We start from the raw sequence: 15,275 nt of genomic DNA, 5'->3' as shown, positions 1-15,275 counted from the left end.
GGGGGGGGAGGGGGAGAGAGAGGAGAGGAGAGGGAAGGGAGATTATGGAATGCTGATCTCTGCATCGATTCTTCTTCTCGAGTCGAGCGAGAGAACTCTATGATAGTGGAGATTGAAGTTCTCTGGGGATGCATAGTGGGGCAGTCATTCACACACAGAATGCGCCCTAGCTGGTAGGAGACGAGGTCCAACGTTGTGAAGGCGATAGTTAGAGCACGTATCCAAGGGGGGCTCGCTCAGCAGGCAATAAGACTGCCATACAGTTTCGATTGACTGTTCAGCAATTCAAAGACACTCTCTAGATACTTCTGTGGTATTGGATTATCTGTTGCGCTCAGTCGTGCATACTGAGTGTTTTGTTTCTATGAGACCAGCTATGATATCACAAGCTTACATGTGACTGTTCCTTTCACGGTTTGCCCGTCCTTCGAAGCTTCCTCTGAGGAGGAAGGTTCTCAGTAATTGTCTCTTAGGACGTTGTGAGAACGGAGCTTGCTAGCTAAGTAGAGGTACGGAAGCTACTTTTCCCTGATTCATTTTAGAGGCGACGAAGGTACATACATACATAGACCTACATACATACGGGGGAATTGTCATGATGGGTGGAAGAGACTGGTTCACTTGACTGTTCTCATGAAAGCTAAATCACAGAAGAGTAAGGGGTACGACCTGGTGATGCTGTTTGGTATGCGCGGCAGGTACTAGACAGTCTCTCATCGGATCAAGTGTTGAAGAACTCGAGTAAAAATGTCCGCCTAACCGCTGCTACGGTATGCACGAATTTCGCCGTCGCTCTTTCTAACAAAGAGGAGAAAGAAATTCGATGCAAGGTAAGACTGACTTGACTCTCTTTCTGTCTTTTTGATTGAAAGCGCGAAACTTTCTTTTCACTGGAGATCGTCTTGTTCTTCTTTATCCAGCCTCCTGGGCCCCAACCGTGTGGACATTTTACTTACTACCCAAGGCACTGGATACATCTAGCCGCAGTAACTAGGTTCTAGTTAACGAAGGAATCCCCTGAGAATGGCTGACGCAAGAGAGGTCGCATTCTGTGGTTGATGATACGCCAAGCGTTTTGCTGAAGCCACTGTTGGAAGGGGTACATAAAAAGCTCGTGAAGGACTAAGCGGCGTCTATTCAGGTCTACGCACGAGCGAGTAATGGTCTTGTACGTCTGCTGAACTGTTTTTCAACATGGTAAAAGAAAGAGAAATGAAGAAAGATGGACCATTCGACAAGTGTTTCTTCTTGTGGGTGTACGGATTTCTCTTGTACAGGTGATCGGCCTGCTACGTCGAATAATGGAGAGCGAGACAGATACTGACGTTTTCTATAGGTGTCTGGTGGCACTAGGAACGCTGATTGTAAACCTTCCGCAGCCTCAACAGTGGGTTTCTTTGATAACGAAATGCAAAGAATACGACGTGCCCGCTGTTCTGCCTCCGCTGAATGAGAATGTTTCAACGGATGGTAAAGTAGGCGACGCAGCTCAGGACCTGCTTCTACTACTTGAGTGATACACCCGTTTTCTGTTTGACTTTTTGAAAAAAAGTCCAAAAAAGGAAGTGACGAAGTGCTCGTTCGCTAAGCGAGTAAAAATCTCACGAACTCCAGCTCGTCGATGCATTGAAGTCCTGACAGGGGAATGCAGATATCCGGATGTGATTAGCTGGTCCTACCGGCCCGTCGCAAGTAGCTAAGGGGATGGGGGTGATACGAACAACAGTAAACCAGACGCTCTCTCAGTCCTTTTTACCGGACCTCTACGTGGCATGCATATTTTCTCAGTGATACGGCGTTGCTTGTGCCTATGGGCCGTGACGCTTCTTACTGCCTGTCCGTCTCTTGCTATCGTCTGTCACCTCACACAAGGTATGCTGGCCAAACGCCGACAGGAGTGGAGGCCGTCTAGTACAGCCAGAGTAATGGGGGAAGTCCACCTAAGCACTCTCTATCGGGGAAGCAGTGCACTCTTGCGTAGGCCCTCACAGAAAAGTCAGGACTGCTGAGCCTCGACGCTACGACAACGCAGCTGTTTTCAGGATCTCAGAACAGAGGAGTTGGAACCAACTGTATTTTGCACAGTGCAGGTCTATACTCTACCATCTGGGCTAGTCGATACGGTGAACGACTTGCTGGCTGGATAGGATGGGACGACACAGAGTTCGAATCTCCGTATGATGGGAGTGCCGCATTACCGTACTGTGGAAAGTAGATGAAGCTGTTTCCCACCCGGCAAGCAACCAGGACGTAAGGACAAAAGTAAAAAGCACTACAGAGCTCCCATCGAGGATATTCGCGTTTATTTTAGTTCATTTGATTTGAGGAATGTACAACAGTGGTTACAGCTATTTAACTACTGCCCCTCGACTGACAGGGCTCACGGTGGGCCGCCGCTCGAGTCCTCTGGAAAATTTATTGGGTGTCCACAGTATTGGTGGTTTACCTATGCTGGGTGAAAGCATAAAAAGCTGGTGAGAGTTCCCGCCCGTTGATGCTGATAGGGAGGGCATGACAACCCAGGTCCGTCGGCGCGTGGTCAGCTACTAAGACGGCGAGCAAGCTACAAGACCGCATAGGCGTCCTGTGGTCCTGCAGTGTTGTTGGTACTTTCCGCAAGGCACCACCACGGCAGGCAGCCGTCGCTAAGTGGCCTCTAAAGTCTCATTAATTCTCTGGAAAAACTTCGTAAGCACCTGGACTCTAGGTTACGAGGAGTCGGACAGACCAGCTCCAGGGCGCAGCCCGTTAGCGAGCCGCACGGCGTGATGTCAGCGAACAGCGTTCTGCAAGCCAAGCGCTTGTAGGAACCAACACGGTGGTAGAACACTGATCAGCGCCACAAAGGTATTTTGTTCCCATGTTTTTGGCCCTCGACAAGCGGTGCTGGTGAGGACAGTAAAGGTTTGTCCGGGAATTGGACCAAAGCGTCTGAGTTAATCTGGACTGAGCAGCAAGGGCTTTGTTTTCTAAACGAGCCCGTGGAACTGCCTGCTGGCCAACCGAGAACTCGTGATGCACTGGAGTGATTGCGTCTTGTAAGTGGCAATTCAAACTGTGCTTTGGCACTACCCGAGTCCCGTGTTTTGAACATCTCACACTCGGTAACTCCCCGCGTTTTTTCCCCCGTGCAGCGGTGTTCTTTCCCGCATCATGGTCTTTACACAGCAGCCACCGCCGACGACGAGACGGAAGATGGCGACAACGAATGCTCTCCGATCTCAAGACACAGACATGAAACGTTCACTGTAGAGGGACTCCGTTCCTTACCCGCCTACGCGACACCGCTTCTACCTACGTAGCCAAAACTCTTGGCAGCTAATGACTAGGTTGCGGTTTCAGTACCCGCTTGTGGACAAGATATACTCCAGGGGGTTGGCCTTCGCCGGCACAATCATCCGCTATTGCACGCCAGCGTCAACGTCTTTCCTGTTCCCCCGGGCCCTAGGAAAGGGGCCGGATCGATCAGCGCCCCTTAGTACGGGGACATGGCGGCTTCTCTCATTTGCTGTGCTGTCTCGAGATTCTTGTACGGCTGGCCCTATAGCACGACGGACTGTTTTGGTTTTGCGATGCTCTGGGCGGAGCCGGAAACACATGAAGACAACCTTCAGTTACGTGTGTGTGTGTGTTCCTGGTCTCAGACAAAGAAGCAACTGAAGATGGGGGGCACAATAACTGAAGCGCGTAGCCATGTCCCTGTTCGATATTTGTTGTTCTGTGGGCTCATTCTTGCCGTTCTGCTGGTAGATGGCGCCCCTGATGTAAAAGAGGGCGCTAAGCAGCAGGCCAAACCACCAGCAGTTGTTGGAGACGACGGATCGAGGGATGCCATTGCAAGAGAGGATACATCGGCAAGTGGCGAAGTGAATGTCGAGACAGAAGTGAAACACCATGAAGCGGCGGTAGAGTCTCTCCTCGGCGCTGAGAAGACTGAGGAAAAAAGAAGCCCCGAAAGGGAAGATCTCGAGTCCGAAGGTGAGGCAGCTGATGGAACAGAGCCATCTGCCTCCTCGGAACAGCGACCACCTGCCTCCACGGAACAGCAGCTACCTGAAGATGAGGCTCCTGTTGAGCCGCAAGCTCCGTATGTCGAGGCGATCAGTGCCGGTGAGGAATGGTGAATCCGTGCACACTGGCGGTTACTCTAATGCGGCTTACTCTCGGGCAATCTAGGGAAACATTAGCATCTCTCGGCGACTGTGGTGGCGTGGTTTCGATTTCTTACCGAGACTTACGAATGAAGATGCCCTCCGCCGGAGCTGCGTTGTTGGGTCCGCGTTGAATCAAACCCGATGACGCCGCCCGTAGATGACAACGCTCTAGTTTCACCCAGTCTTCTTGCTAGCGCGTACACCGTGGCTGTATTCTCTCGAACCGTAGCTTTCGAGGCTCGAAGGCGCGCAACAGGAAGGTACAGGCTGTCAGCTGCTGACGGGTGGAGCGATCCTTGCGCCCGTACAACTGTCGAACTTGTCCTTTGCACCCGCAGCGACGTACCAGCTTGTACGTGTACTCCCGTGTTGAAGCTCCTTTTGGTAGGCTGACCTGATTCAAGTGTGATGACGCCGCGTGTGGTGCATGGTGCTTCTGGGGTCGGTGGCTGCTGCAGAATGTCTCAGGTATCATAACCTATTCCGAGTGGATCAGCTGCTCGAGCCACTGCCTCATCTGCAAAACCATCCTGGCATGGATGAGTACGTGACAGCACTGCTGCGGAGATCCGTAGAAGCTGGGTGTCGGCACTTTGACATGCCCTCGAATACGCCGGTACGTGAGCCACAGCGAGCTCCCTCAAAAGTCAGGTAGGCGGGTTTTTATCACGCATGACCAGTGCCACCTTCGTGGGACCGCCTCTCTTTGATATAAACCTTCCAAGTATAGTGGTGCCAGAGGTATATAGCATCCACGTGAGTTAGCTGAAGGATTTGGCCTTGACCTGACACTGCGCCTTCTTGTATCTCTGTGTGCAGTTCGGTGCGAACTTCTACGCGACATCGGCCGAGAAGCCGACCTGCATGGGGGCGACTCATCTTTGGTATCGCGGCATTGACAACTTTCACGGGTAGGCCGCACTGCCTAAACCTCTGTCACTGGGGTGAAGAGAGACTAACAGATGGCTGGTGAATAGTGGGTATGAGAGAGTTGCTACCACTTGCTCATCGGGACGTGACAGCGGGTGGCCCCGATGAGTTCCAGAGAAAGAGCCGACTCACCTGCGCTTTGAAACACGTCTCTTGCACAAAGGCTTCTCTCGGTTCACTTTAACGTATGCTTCGCGAGAAACGTGTTTATCCTGTCTGTCTCAGGCGATATCCTGGCTCGGGCTGGCAGAATGCCGGGGCCAACCAGTTTATTCAAATGATGTGGGCGCACACAGAGTATTTGGCTTGTGCTCGTACTCGAGCATGTTCGCAAAGCATGAATCAGCTCCTTTGTCTCTACTATCCTGGAGGAAATGTCACAAACGAGAAGCCATTCAGGTACGTACCTCTTCCGTGACTTCCTCGTCCTCGCAAGATATAGAAACCAGTGGGAAGCTCTTTCTTGAGTATAATTCCCGGAAGCCGCGTCGCGCGCACTTCACCGCGCTGGCCCCCTTGAGTGCATGACATAGCAGCCACAGGTGCAAGCAAAAGCGTTATGGTTTAGTTTTTCCGTGGAGGCTGCTTATATACGGCAGGAGCATCACAGTGTCTTCAGGTGTCTCGAAACTATGCGCAGTGGATGCCAAAATGCAATTCATCGGTCAGCGATGATACAGTGAGTCTCTGTGGCTGGTGGAATAGATGGTAGTCAAAATTTCGTTTTTCCCTGTGCAGCGAGCCGATGTGGAAGGAGCTCCTTGAAAGGCATCAGCGCTGGAAACGATATGACGAGCCAGGAGGGCGAAGAGATCGCCGTCCAAGAACTCACCAATCTTAGGCTTCTTCGCTCGTCAGCCGCAACGTGATTCAGCGGAAGTATGTCTGGGATCCGAACACTGGCCAGATCCCCGCTTGCGTTTCGCTATGCTGCAGACTGAATGCACATACATAGCGCCTGGGGATATGCTTGCATTTAACGTAAGTACTAGGAAGTAAGGTACTGCGTTGATTCGAGGGAACACTACTTCCGGAGCCCCTTTGGGAAGGGACCAGTTCCTCTAAGGATGTACTCGAGGTCGGCAGGTCACACACCTGGCTGACATCACCAAAGCGGCGGCAGGAATTCAACTCTGCGTGTCTGCCGACTTCTGTAGCCAACAACCGCGGTCAATGGAACGCGTGTACCTTGACGTTTGTAGTCCCCAGTCCTGTGCTATGTGCTAACACCACAGCGGGTGTGTGCATTCCTGCTGACAGGATGTCATTCAGCTCACCTGTCGCCTGTATTCCATCACTCCGGTTTTCAGGACTCTCTCTTGCATGTGCTGGTTATGACTGCTTCTTTCCAATTGTCAAGCAGCGTATACAGATGTGTGTGTTCGGAACGGACTTGACTCGTCTGTGGGACGCTTTGTAAAACGTTGTCAAGCGCGGCAGACGTAGCCCCTCAAACCGGATTACCGGTCCCTGCTCTTGCTTGGCAAGCCTAGCGCACCAGAACGGCCACTGAAGCTTTCAGCGTTCTGGCGGCTAGTTGCTGTAAACGTCGATGGGTTGAGGCACTAAACCACGCTTCCAACGGTTCGTTCCTGGTCGATATGCATGCGAGTGTGCTTGCTTGCTCGTAGCACCTTTTGCTCCCCTGTGTTGCACAGTCTGCCTATATTTCTCGCCCTACACGCCTTCCTCACTGTTGGCTGTGCCCTAGCACGCGGTACCTCCAGCGCGACTATGTGATTGAGTCATCGTGCTGAGCGCGCCCAGGATCCAAAACTTGTAAAACACGACAGCAAATCCACGTCCGCCAGCACAACTGAGAGTTTCGAAAAACCGCAAGAAACTTGTTTTCGAGTATATCGCCAGAAAAATCGCGTAGCCCACGCTTCGAAATGGAATCAGCGGATTCAACTGGACCACTGTGCTCGAAGAAATCTGCACCACTCATGCACTGAGGCCTCCTGACACTGTGTATGCGATGACTGGCACGGATCGCCCGATTACTCGGGGCCTGACGCACAACGGGGAAGCAGGCAGAAACAAACAGCACCCATGGTACCAGAGAACAGCCCGAGCCTCCTGCGTCATCTTTAACTGCCCGGCGTGAACACGCGCATTCCGCGTCTTAACTCGCCTCTCAGTCGAACAACCAACCCGCCTCCAATTCGCACCACTTCCACATCTCCTTTGCCTTGGAGATCAAGCAGCATCATCCGGGACCCTAGCCCCGTTCTCAGGAGCCCTTGTCTCTCCACATCAACCCACAAAAGTTCTTTGAATTTCCTTGCATGCAGTCGCCCGAGTATCTCTTTTCTGCCGCCTAGAAGCCAGCGCACAAGTAGACCTTGCTGCGCAATACAGAGAGATACTGTAGACGTGTCAGGGACACTTCGTGCAAGATTGAGCTCATGAAGAAGCAAGACGATTTCCTCGGCCTCCCTGTTCAGTTCAGGGCCCTTGAATGTGACTGTCACTCCAGCCCCTGGCCGAGCCGATAAAACCTGGTCTGCATTAACTCTGCAATGCCTGGACTTAGCGTGTACGAGAGGCCATGCTACGCTTGCAGACGGCGCTTCAACTGAACCTGACGGCTCCTCGCCTGGACCCGAATCAGACAAGAGTAGTCTGAGAAGCTTGTAGGCCTTTGCTTCGTCGGCATCCCCCTTTGTCAGCATTGAATCACTAGATACTAGCCGTGAAGATTTCCTGTCTCGATGCGCCATCGCACCATGCGAAGCCAAGTTTTCTCCTTTTATCTGCAAATGCTCTGTTCCCGTGATGGAGCTAACTGTCAGTTCTGGAAAAACCCCAAGGCCTGCAGCTTCTCGCAGAGTCAAGACTTCTTCTGCTGCCATAATACCTCGTTTGAGAATGCTCCACACCCGTTCAAGAGCCTGACCTGCTTGGCTTTCGGCTAACCGATGCTCCGACGCAAAACTAGACACTTGCGTTCTCTGTTCAACAGACGACGGCTGTCTTGCTACGCTGGCTGATAATACTTCATTACCTCTATGCCGAAGTTCCTTAGCATTCCGTAACGTCTCCCGAAGAAGCACTCCCGTATCCCTTCGCCTCTGTCTCCATGAGACAAGATAATCCTTGATTACAGTACGAAGGCTACGGCTCCCCACTTCGGTATGCGTTTGTACACTCAACAGCTTCGCCCGTAAAACGTGTGCTAATTGCTCTCCTAATAAAACTGGCCAGTCTAATAAAGCCTTTCGCCGACTTCTCACGCCCCCGGGCGGGTGCTGTCGTTGTAAGGACTGCGATTCTTTTCTGTCATGCGTCGACGCTTCTTCACACTTTTCACAAGATGCTGCGCGCATCTCGGTACTTTTCATACGTGAAGTGGAACCATCTGAACACTCCTCCGACAGGTGAGAAGACGGCTCATAGCTCGCTGAGCTATTTCGGAGTCCCCTTGATGAATCTTCTCTTCTTGGAGCCTCAGCAATGTCTGATCGCATGTGCTCCTCCCCGTGAGTTCGCTCAATTTCCTCATGTTGCATGAGCGCATGACGCTGGGCCGTCCGTATACAGCGACGAAGAAGAGCCAACCAGTCCTCGGTGAAAAACAACACAAGATTTCCGGACGCAATCGGTAAGCGAATTTGTCTTAGGACATTTCGTGCTAAAAGTATCTCAACCTCTCGTTCATCCTGAGTGACAGTGTGCTCCAGAAAACCTCCATCTCTATTCCCATCTCCGACTAAACGTCTTCTTTTACACCTTGTAGATGCGCCGCTTCGCCTTGACTCCTCGGTTCTTTCACCCGAAGGATCTGAAGCACTTCCGGACTGGGGAAGGCCTTGGTTATGATTCGAAACAAACACTCGTGAAATGTCGTCTCCCCCTTCACGCCTTTCTTGACAACAACGGCATCCCGAAATACCGCAAGGCTTGTACGTGAAGGCAGAATCGGAGTGAGGTGAAGTGTCAGTGGAACTCCTCGGCTTGCCGTTCTCCTGGAACTGTCGAAGTGCAACCCCGCAACAGCAGCACCTGTTACAACACGGACAGCAAGGGGATACACCTAGCTGATGACGTAAGACAAATGGAAGACCGAAAAGAGAGATCAAAGGTGGTTCCATTGAGTCCCGAAAATGAAGTAGTTTCTTCAAGAGAGGAGATCGACTAACTCCTTCAAGATGCAGGGGAGTTAACGTAGAGATCACCGGGGTTGTGTCTTCATCCTTGGTTGATACCTCGTCTTCCCCGTCTCCGGTGAAATGAGAAGACTGTAAGCCAACCGGGCCGTCTTCTTCAAACGGAGTATTACATTCTTTTTCATTGAGAGACTGAGGAGTCGAGTCATCCATGGGAAATCTCCCGTCATAGTATCCTTTCTATGTCAGGATCGGACGAAGTTGCCTGACGAGCTATTTGACACTCCCCTGTACTACATCAAACAGAGGACAGGCCTGAGGGCTCTCGTTTCTCTTTAACAATTGAGAAAAGGACTAGCCCCTCCAGCGAAGAGAAAGTTAGAATTCCGGTCATGCAACGCATGCGCCCCCTCGGGACGATCGCCGGTCCTGTGCTCTTACGACGACCCAGCTCAAAATCGAAGGAGACCACGGGAAAAAAAAGGGTCAGTTTTCTTCTGTACAGGGACACGTAACGACCTTTCAGGCTGCCGGCGAGCAGTGGCGCCCGTGTCTCAACTTGGAAGGCTAACACCACAGACAACTAGAATTTTGCACAGTGGGAAGCGAAAACAGTGCATGAGTTCTGCCAGGCACAAGGATATCAGAATGGAGCTCCTCGCATACACCGTCTATCGCTTGAAATTACTGGAGCGATAGCTCGTTGGGGACCGTGGATTGCAAGTTGAACTCACAGACCCATGAGAACAGACGAACTAGAGGCCAAAGGTCAACTCTTCAAAACACTCGCTCATCAACGTCAATGGGGAGAGAGCAGGGGAACAAAACCTAAAAGTGATCTCTAGATCAAAACTCACAAATGACAAGGTGCTCGGACGTCTCCACTGACCTGTCCCAACTGTCACGACGCAGGACAGCCAAAAGCCTACATAAAGAAGAAGAACGTCTGTCACAACACAGAGCCCCTCAAAACTGTCTGACCAATTCTTTCTTTTGATCAATACTCCTCTGTGACGGAAACAGTCGAGGTCGCGGTTTCTCCCAGGGTGACCAGATGTCTCGGGTTGCCGCGAGAGACATGGGCATGCGAAGGCTCTCGAGATCGCAAAGCTGGACCTTCTTAGTTCAAGTCAACCGAAGCGTCGGCTTTGTAAGGGCCATCTCCGAGGACAGGCGAGCTTTATACAAGGTAGACACTATGTCCCCTGATGGAGAGTTCTCACGCACGTTTTCTTGATCAGAGATAGAAGTCACGGCAAGTGTTTTCTAAAGACCCTTGGCCAAGCCCACCTGTCGGCCAGAGTGCGACGACGGGTGTTTATCTCCCTTGGATGTCTTCCCTTACGTCTCTCAATGCGCGGACGAGAGCCTTCTTTCGGTCCTCTTCACATGTTTTCTTGACTGCATTTCGGAGAGGCCGTCAGCTGTGGCTGAGAGGGATAGAGGATTTTTTCTGCTTCAGGTGGTCCGTGCAAGGGTTCTTGCTCCTAATCTCAACAGTTCCGCAGTGACTCCTTAGTTTCTGTCTTTGGCGTTCAAGCATTCCCGCTTCTTTCTTTTGACTTCGGTACACCGGTCGTTCTCCGGTTTGTGGTGCTGTTTCTCTTCGTTTATTTCTTCCTTCCAAGAAAGACTTCGTTCCACCTAGTACTGTGATGCGTTGCGGAAGGAGACTGTTTTCTATGCATCTGTCGAGGAAGCTGTTTTCTCCCGCATCATGGTTCTTCTCCATCACCAGCTCAGGGGGTGCAACTAGGAGAGACCTCTTTACTCACATGTTTTGCTTACACCATGCAATATCCGTGGAGGATTGAGTGTCTACAGCGTGGAAGCTGCACCGAAACAACTCGACTCACGCGTCTCCAACCTCGTCATTGAGTCCGGTTGTCTGTTTCTGTCTATACTTTTCTTTTTCTCCGTCGGGCATTGTTGTTTCTCTCGTTCAGCATCGAACTTTCGTCTTATCTCTCTCGTCTCACCACCATCATCAAAACTGTAGACCTCTCTCTCTTCGTATGATGTCTCTGTACAACCGAGTCTGCACTTCTTTCTTTACAAAGTCTGTCCTCATGGAAACCATCTTCCTAGGTCGCGTGCCATGATATTTCTTTTCTCTTCTTCTCTTTCTCCATGCTAACCTTTCTTCACTCTTCTTCCTGGCGTATTCACGCAGTCATTTCTAGTCCCTAATACTCCTTTTCGTAACAATGGCGCCGCCAGCAATTCATACAAGCACATCATCATTCTCAGGGGTCACACCAAATCTCTCTCCTTCTCGTCCGTCTCCACCCCCTCCTGCTCCTCCGCCTTCTTCCTTTCGCTTTGTCCTGCCATCTTCCTCGACTTCTCAATCTCAGCAGCAAAGCCGAGGCTTTTCGGCTCTTCAGAACCCAACGGCATCTTCTGCAGCAGCAGCAGCTTCGGCGTCTCTCTCTGCATCAGCCGCAGCAGCTTCTTCTTTCTTCTCCACTTTAACGTCTACGTTAGCTGCCGGGACGTTCCCTCCTCCTATGAATAAGGGACGTCCTAGTGCAGGGTCCAATGCAGGAGGGAATCTTTCAGAGTCAGATGTTTCAGGGGGGAGAAGAGGAAGTTCCTCAGGGACGTCTTCAGGGGTATCTCGTGGTTATGTCGATAGTAAGGATGATGTAGGTCATCAGCAACACGACTCAGATGGGTTTCCTCATTTTCCTTCATCCGGGAGTCTTGGAGATTTTGTTGAAGATGATGATATCTCGACTGTAGATACAGCTGTAACACATAGAGGTGGAGGAGGAGGACCTACAGCGGAGTTACAGAAACGATTACGACGAAGAGAACGAGAGTTGAGAGCTGCTGTAAATCGACTTCGTTTTCTAGAGGAATCTTCTATAACGCAAGAAACAGAGAGATATCAAGAGCGTCAATTATTAGCCGATGTCTTGAAGCAAAATCATCTTCTACCAGAGAGAAAACCTCCTCGAAAGAGCCTCCTATCGAAACGAACAGGGGATGAAGGTGGAGAAGCCAGTAGGGATCATAGTATGAATAGAGAAGAGAGTTTCGAGGAAGGAGGGAGAGAAGATAACGACGAAGCATCATCTTCTTCAGCAGAAGAAGCATGTGATGGAGTGATCTTAACAGCAGATGAGGCATTGGTGGGAATTCAGAAGTTAGCAAATCTCTTAAGACAATTAGAAGAAGAGAATCGTGTTCTCTTTCTGTTCGCTCAGATGGTGTTTCCTACGTACTCAAGCTTCGCGCAGAGTAATACGTACTCTCATCGACAACACGTTCGTCGACCTCAACTGGATTTTGAAGAACTTCGAACTCGATGGTTGGAACTTGAAGAAGATCGAAGTGTAGCTACAGTTCAAGCCCAGCAGGCTGCATTGGCTCATGCACGACAGCTAGAGGTCCAAACTGTAGAGCAGCAGAAGAAGATTGAGGATCTCACATCAAGTGTTGCTGAACTACGTGCACAGCTGGGCAAGGTTACAAAAGAAAAGGCTTTGCTTCTTGTTAATCATATGCAACAGAGAACAGCAGGTAGTAACACCGGAAAGTCCGGTGTATCGACAGAAGATGGGAGGAGTGATATCTTAGCAGAAGCACGTCTTCGTGGGTGCCCTCAGTGCGCTGCAGTTGCTGCGGCCGCCGCCAAGGCTGTCGAAGCTGCTGCGTCTGCCGCGATGGCCAGTGCCAGCGACAAGGGGGATGTCTGTCATATTGAAGGAGCAAATGATATTACACAGACGGATACGTCTCTCCATTCAACTAAAGAAAGAAAGGAACACGAGGGGGAAGTGAATGTCGAAAAAACAGAAGATAAGATGACACGCGTGCATGTGGCTTGTCAGGTGAACGCGGATAAAAGTGTTGGTGAGGAAGAAGGGTCGTTGCTCAAGAGCGAACCGGACGACAGTAGAAAGTCATCTGTTGGGAGGTCGAGCAAGGGAGAGAGTGGCATTGATGATCGGGAGAAGTCAGGCAGAAAAGAAGACGCCATCAATGACTGCGGTGTATGCACAACTAATGACGACACGCATGAGGAAATCTGCAGTGAAAAAGTGAGCAACAAATCAATAGTAGAAGAACGACTAAATCAGAAAGCGGAATTTGATAAAGAGGTTGAACGCCTTACGAACGAGCTGAACGAGGCTCGCGAAGCGCTACAACGACATCGAGAACAAGCACGAGAGCTTTTAGGACAAAAAGATGAAGCGTTGAAGCGTGTTCAGCAGAAACTAATCCAAGTACAACAAAGACGGAAAGCAGCTGATCAGATAGAGCTCGATCTACGGAACCTTGCAGATGGAGGTTCGAACACAGTAGCTTCTTTAGGTTTAATGTCAGACAGGCTAGCTGGGGGCTTCTCGGACAATGCCAATAGCATGGATAGCGGAGTGTTGGTACAGCAGATGGCTCTTCGTCACACTCAGGCTCTCGCGGAAGTACAAGATCAGCTACAGCAGGCCCGGGAAGAGGCCTTGCGAGCTCAACAGGAGGCTGAACGACTGCGTTCAAAGCTTCAGGAACAGCGGAGCGAGCAGCAGAAGACTGTGTCTAGACAGTCAAGTTGTGGTTCTTTACCTAGCAACACCTCCAGTGTGCGGAAAGATCGTTCAGTGGAGAGCGCAACACCTGGTCACCATCATGGTGAGGACGGTATCATTAGGGATGCAGAGTATCTACGCAACGTACTCATTCGCTATGTTCAGTACCAACGGGCAGGCAATGAGAAAGCTGCTAGGTCTCTCTTGCCAGTCCTTGCAACCGTCCTGAAAATGAACGAAGAAGAAAAGAAAATCATGCTTTCTGCCGGGTCAGGGGATTCGTCCGCGACGGGAGGGATCTACGCGGCTGTCGCGCAACAGCTGGGGCTCCAGCTTTGATGCGTATAATGAGACTGTACTCCGTGTTTCCCACTGGGGGTGGCGGAGTGCGTGAGATCTGTCTCTCATTCTGCTGTTGGTCTTAAACAGTCGAACAGTGGTTGTGGGACATTAGTGGCTCCTCAGTCAGTGAATGGAGAAGGGGTATGTGGACAATGTCTGTACAGTGTCGCTGCGGATGAGGATGTTTCAAGCACATCTTTCTTGTTAAATTCTGGTCATTCAGTCGTTGAGTGCTCGGCTCGAGAGACTACAACTAGATCGCAACCTACGTGCTGACCTGGCACGTACATCTGGTAGGCTTCTCGGTTTCAGTAGTACTACCGCGGCGAACACCGGTTTGTCTTGTTTCTGGTGCGCAGTCCCGACTGAAGCTATAAATATGACCGCAGTGGCTTTTCTGTAAAAGACGAACTGGAGGTCACTCGCTATGGGGGGTTGCACGTAACAATGGTGACCGAACTGTGGAGCCGTCAGACTTCGACGAGCCCTCGGTAGCGTGCCGTTCGTGGGTGCGCAAACGACTTTGGCACCCATGCATACTGTGGCAAAGATAACGAAGGTTGCGCAGGTTCCAGAGCACCACTGCACCTGGGAACTGTACGTCCGTGAATGACCTGGACGCTTGCCTCTGAGGAAGACACCGACCAGTGGGGCGGGAGCTAGCGTACGATCGCTGGGGCCTCCACTAGCTACGCCTTCACAGATTTCGAGGTGAGTACTAACGGCAAGATAAGGTAGGGAGGGACCAACAACACTCTGCAGTCCGGGAATTGAGAGCACGAGGTCTTTCTTACTTCAGCCTCGAAATAGCAGGTCAGACAGCGTCCGGGCTCTGCCGGGTAATAATGTGGGCGTACAGCGAGGTAGCCGTCGCTGCTCGTATTTACGAGGACCCCAGCTTTGTCCTCTTTTCTTATAGCAGACTGATGATCAGAGTAGCGACTGGCCACCCAGTTCGCTTACATTCGCAGTTGCGATCTCGTCAAGAGATCAGGTACTTCACGTTATCGCCACTCAGCCTTCCCCCTCATTCAGTCGGACGTAGGTATTCTCGTAATTTTATCCCCTGCCCCCGTTTGAACTTGAGGGAGCGCGTCCCGCCGGCCTGTTCATCTGGGCAGACCCTGTTCTTTCTCTTTCCAGCGTCAGCGAGAACGTTCGGGTTGCCTGGGAATGAGTATGAATTTCTCAAGCCTGGACATGAC

General features: G+C 51.2%; 4 protein-coding genes across 4 annotated transcripts in view; 3 read left to right on the top strand and 1 right to left on the bottom strand.

The window, feature by feature from the left end:
* CSUI_002673 (pul domain-containing protein) overlaps positions 1-1,685 on the top strand; it is a 15,190-nt gene extending 13,505 nt beyond the window's left edge. Inside the window, exons 14-15 of the mRNA XM_068062872.1 lie at positions 710-830; positions 1,278-1,685. Of these exons, the coding sequence (XP_067925169.1) occupies positions 710-830; positions 1,278-1,517 (361 nt within the window). The 3' untranslated portion in view covers positions 1,518-1,685. The remainder of the gene's footprint in view (positions 1-709; positions 831-1,277) is intronic.
* A 1,185-nt stretch (positions 1,686-2,870) lies between these two features.
* CSUI_002672 (ap2 domain transcription factor ap2x-6) lies at positions 2,871-6,513 on the top strand. Its single transcript, XM_068062871.1, has 6 exons — positions 2,871-3,038; positions 3,645-4,110; positions 4,613-4,770; positions 4,974-5,065; positions 5,310-5,483; positions 5,823-6,513. Exons 2-6 carry the CDS (start codon positions 3,663-3,665, stop codon positions 5,923-5,925), a joined length of 975 nt encoding a protein of 324 aa, XP_067925168.1. The 5' UTR covers positions 2,871-3,038; positions 3,645-3,662; the 3' UTR covers positions 5,926-6,513.
* Positions 6,514-6,917: 404 nt separating this feature from the next.
* On the bottom strand, positions 6,918-10,229 carry CSUI_002671 (serine-threonine protein kinase 19). The gene has a single exon (XM_068062870.1). It carries the CDS (start codon positions 9,404-9,406, stop codon positions 7,175-7,177), a length of 2,232 nt encoding a protein of 743 aa, XP_067925167.1. The 5' UTR covers positions 9,407-10,229; the 3' UTR covers positions 6,918-7,174.
* Positions 10,230-10,371: 142 nt separating this feature from the next.
* Positions 10,372-14,812, top strand: CSUI_002670 (grip domain protein). The gene has a single exon (XM_068062869.1). It carries the CDS (start codon positions 11,401-11,403, stop codon positions 14,065-14,067), a length of 2,667 nt encoding a protein of 888 aa, XP_067925166.1. The 5' UTR covers positions 10,372-11,400; the 3' UTR covers positions 14,068-14,812.
* Positions 14,813-15,275: the final 463 nt, after the last annotated feature.

The sequence above is a fragment of the Cystoisospora suis genome, assembly GCF_002600585.1.
Source record: "Cystoisospora suis strain Wien I chromosome Unknown contig_1099, whole genome shotgun sequence".
Taxonomy (NCBI): domain Eukaryota; phylum Apicomplexa; class Conoidasida; order Eucoccidiorida; family Sarcocystidae; genus Cystoisospora; species Cystoisospora suis.
The sequence above is the reverse complement of the archived record's forward strand: the minus strand, read 5'-3'. Positions and strand labels throughout refer to the sequence as shown.

What these genes read in the sequence shown, in the direction of transcription:
- CSUI_002672 (XM_068062871.1), top strand. Translation starts at nt 3,663, where the DNA reads ATGGGGGGCACAATAACTGAAGCGCGTAGCCATGTCCCTGTTCGATAT. An exon ending in TGTCGAGGCGATCAGTGCCG is followed by an intron (nt 4,111 to 4,612) that starts GTGAGGAATGGT and finishes TGGCTGCTGCAG; the next exon opens with AATGTCTCAGGTATCATAAC. An exon ending in ACAAACGAGAAGCCATTCAG is followed by an intron (nt 5,484 to 5,822) that starts GTACGTACCTCT and finishes TTCCCTGTGCAG; the next exon opens with CGAGCCGATGTGGAAGGAGC.
- CSUI_002671 (XM_068062870.1), bottom strand. Translation starts at nt 9,406, where the DNA reads ATGGATGACTCGACTCCTCAGTCTCTCAATGAAAAAGAATGTAATACT.
- CSUI_002670 (XM_068062869.1), top strand. Translation starts at nt 11,401, where the DNA reads ATGGCGCCGCCAGCAATTCATACAAGCACATCATCATTCTCAGGGGTC.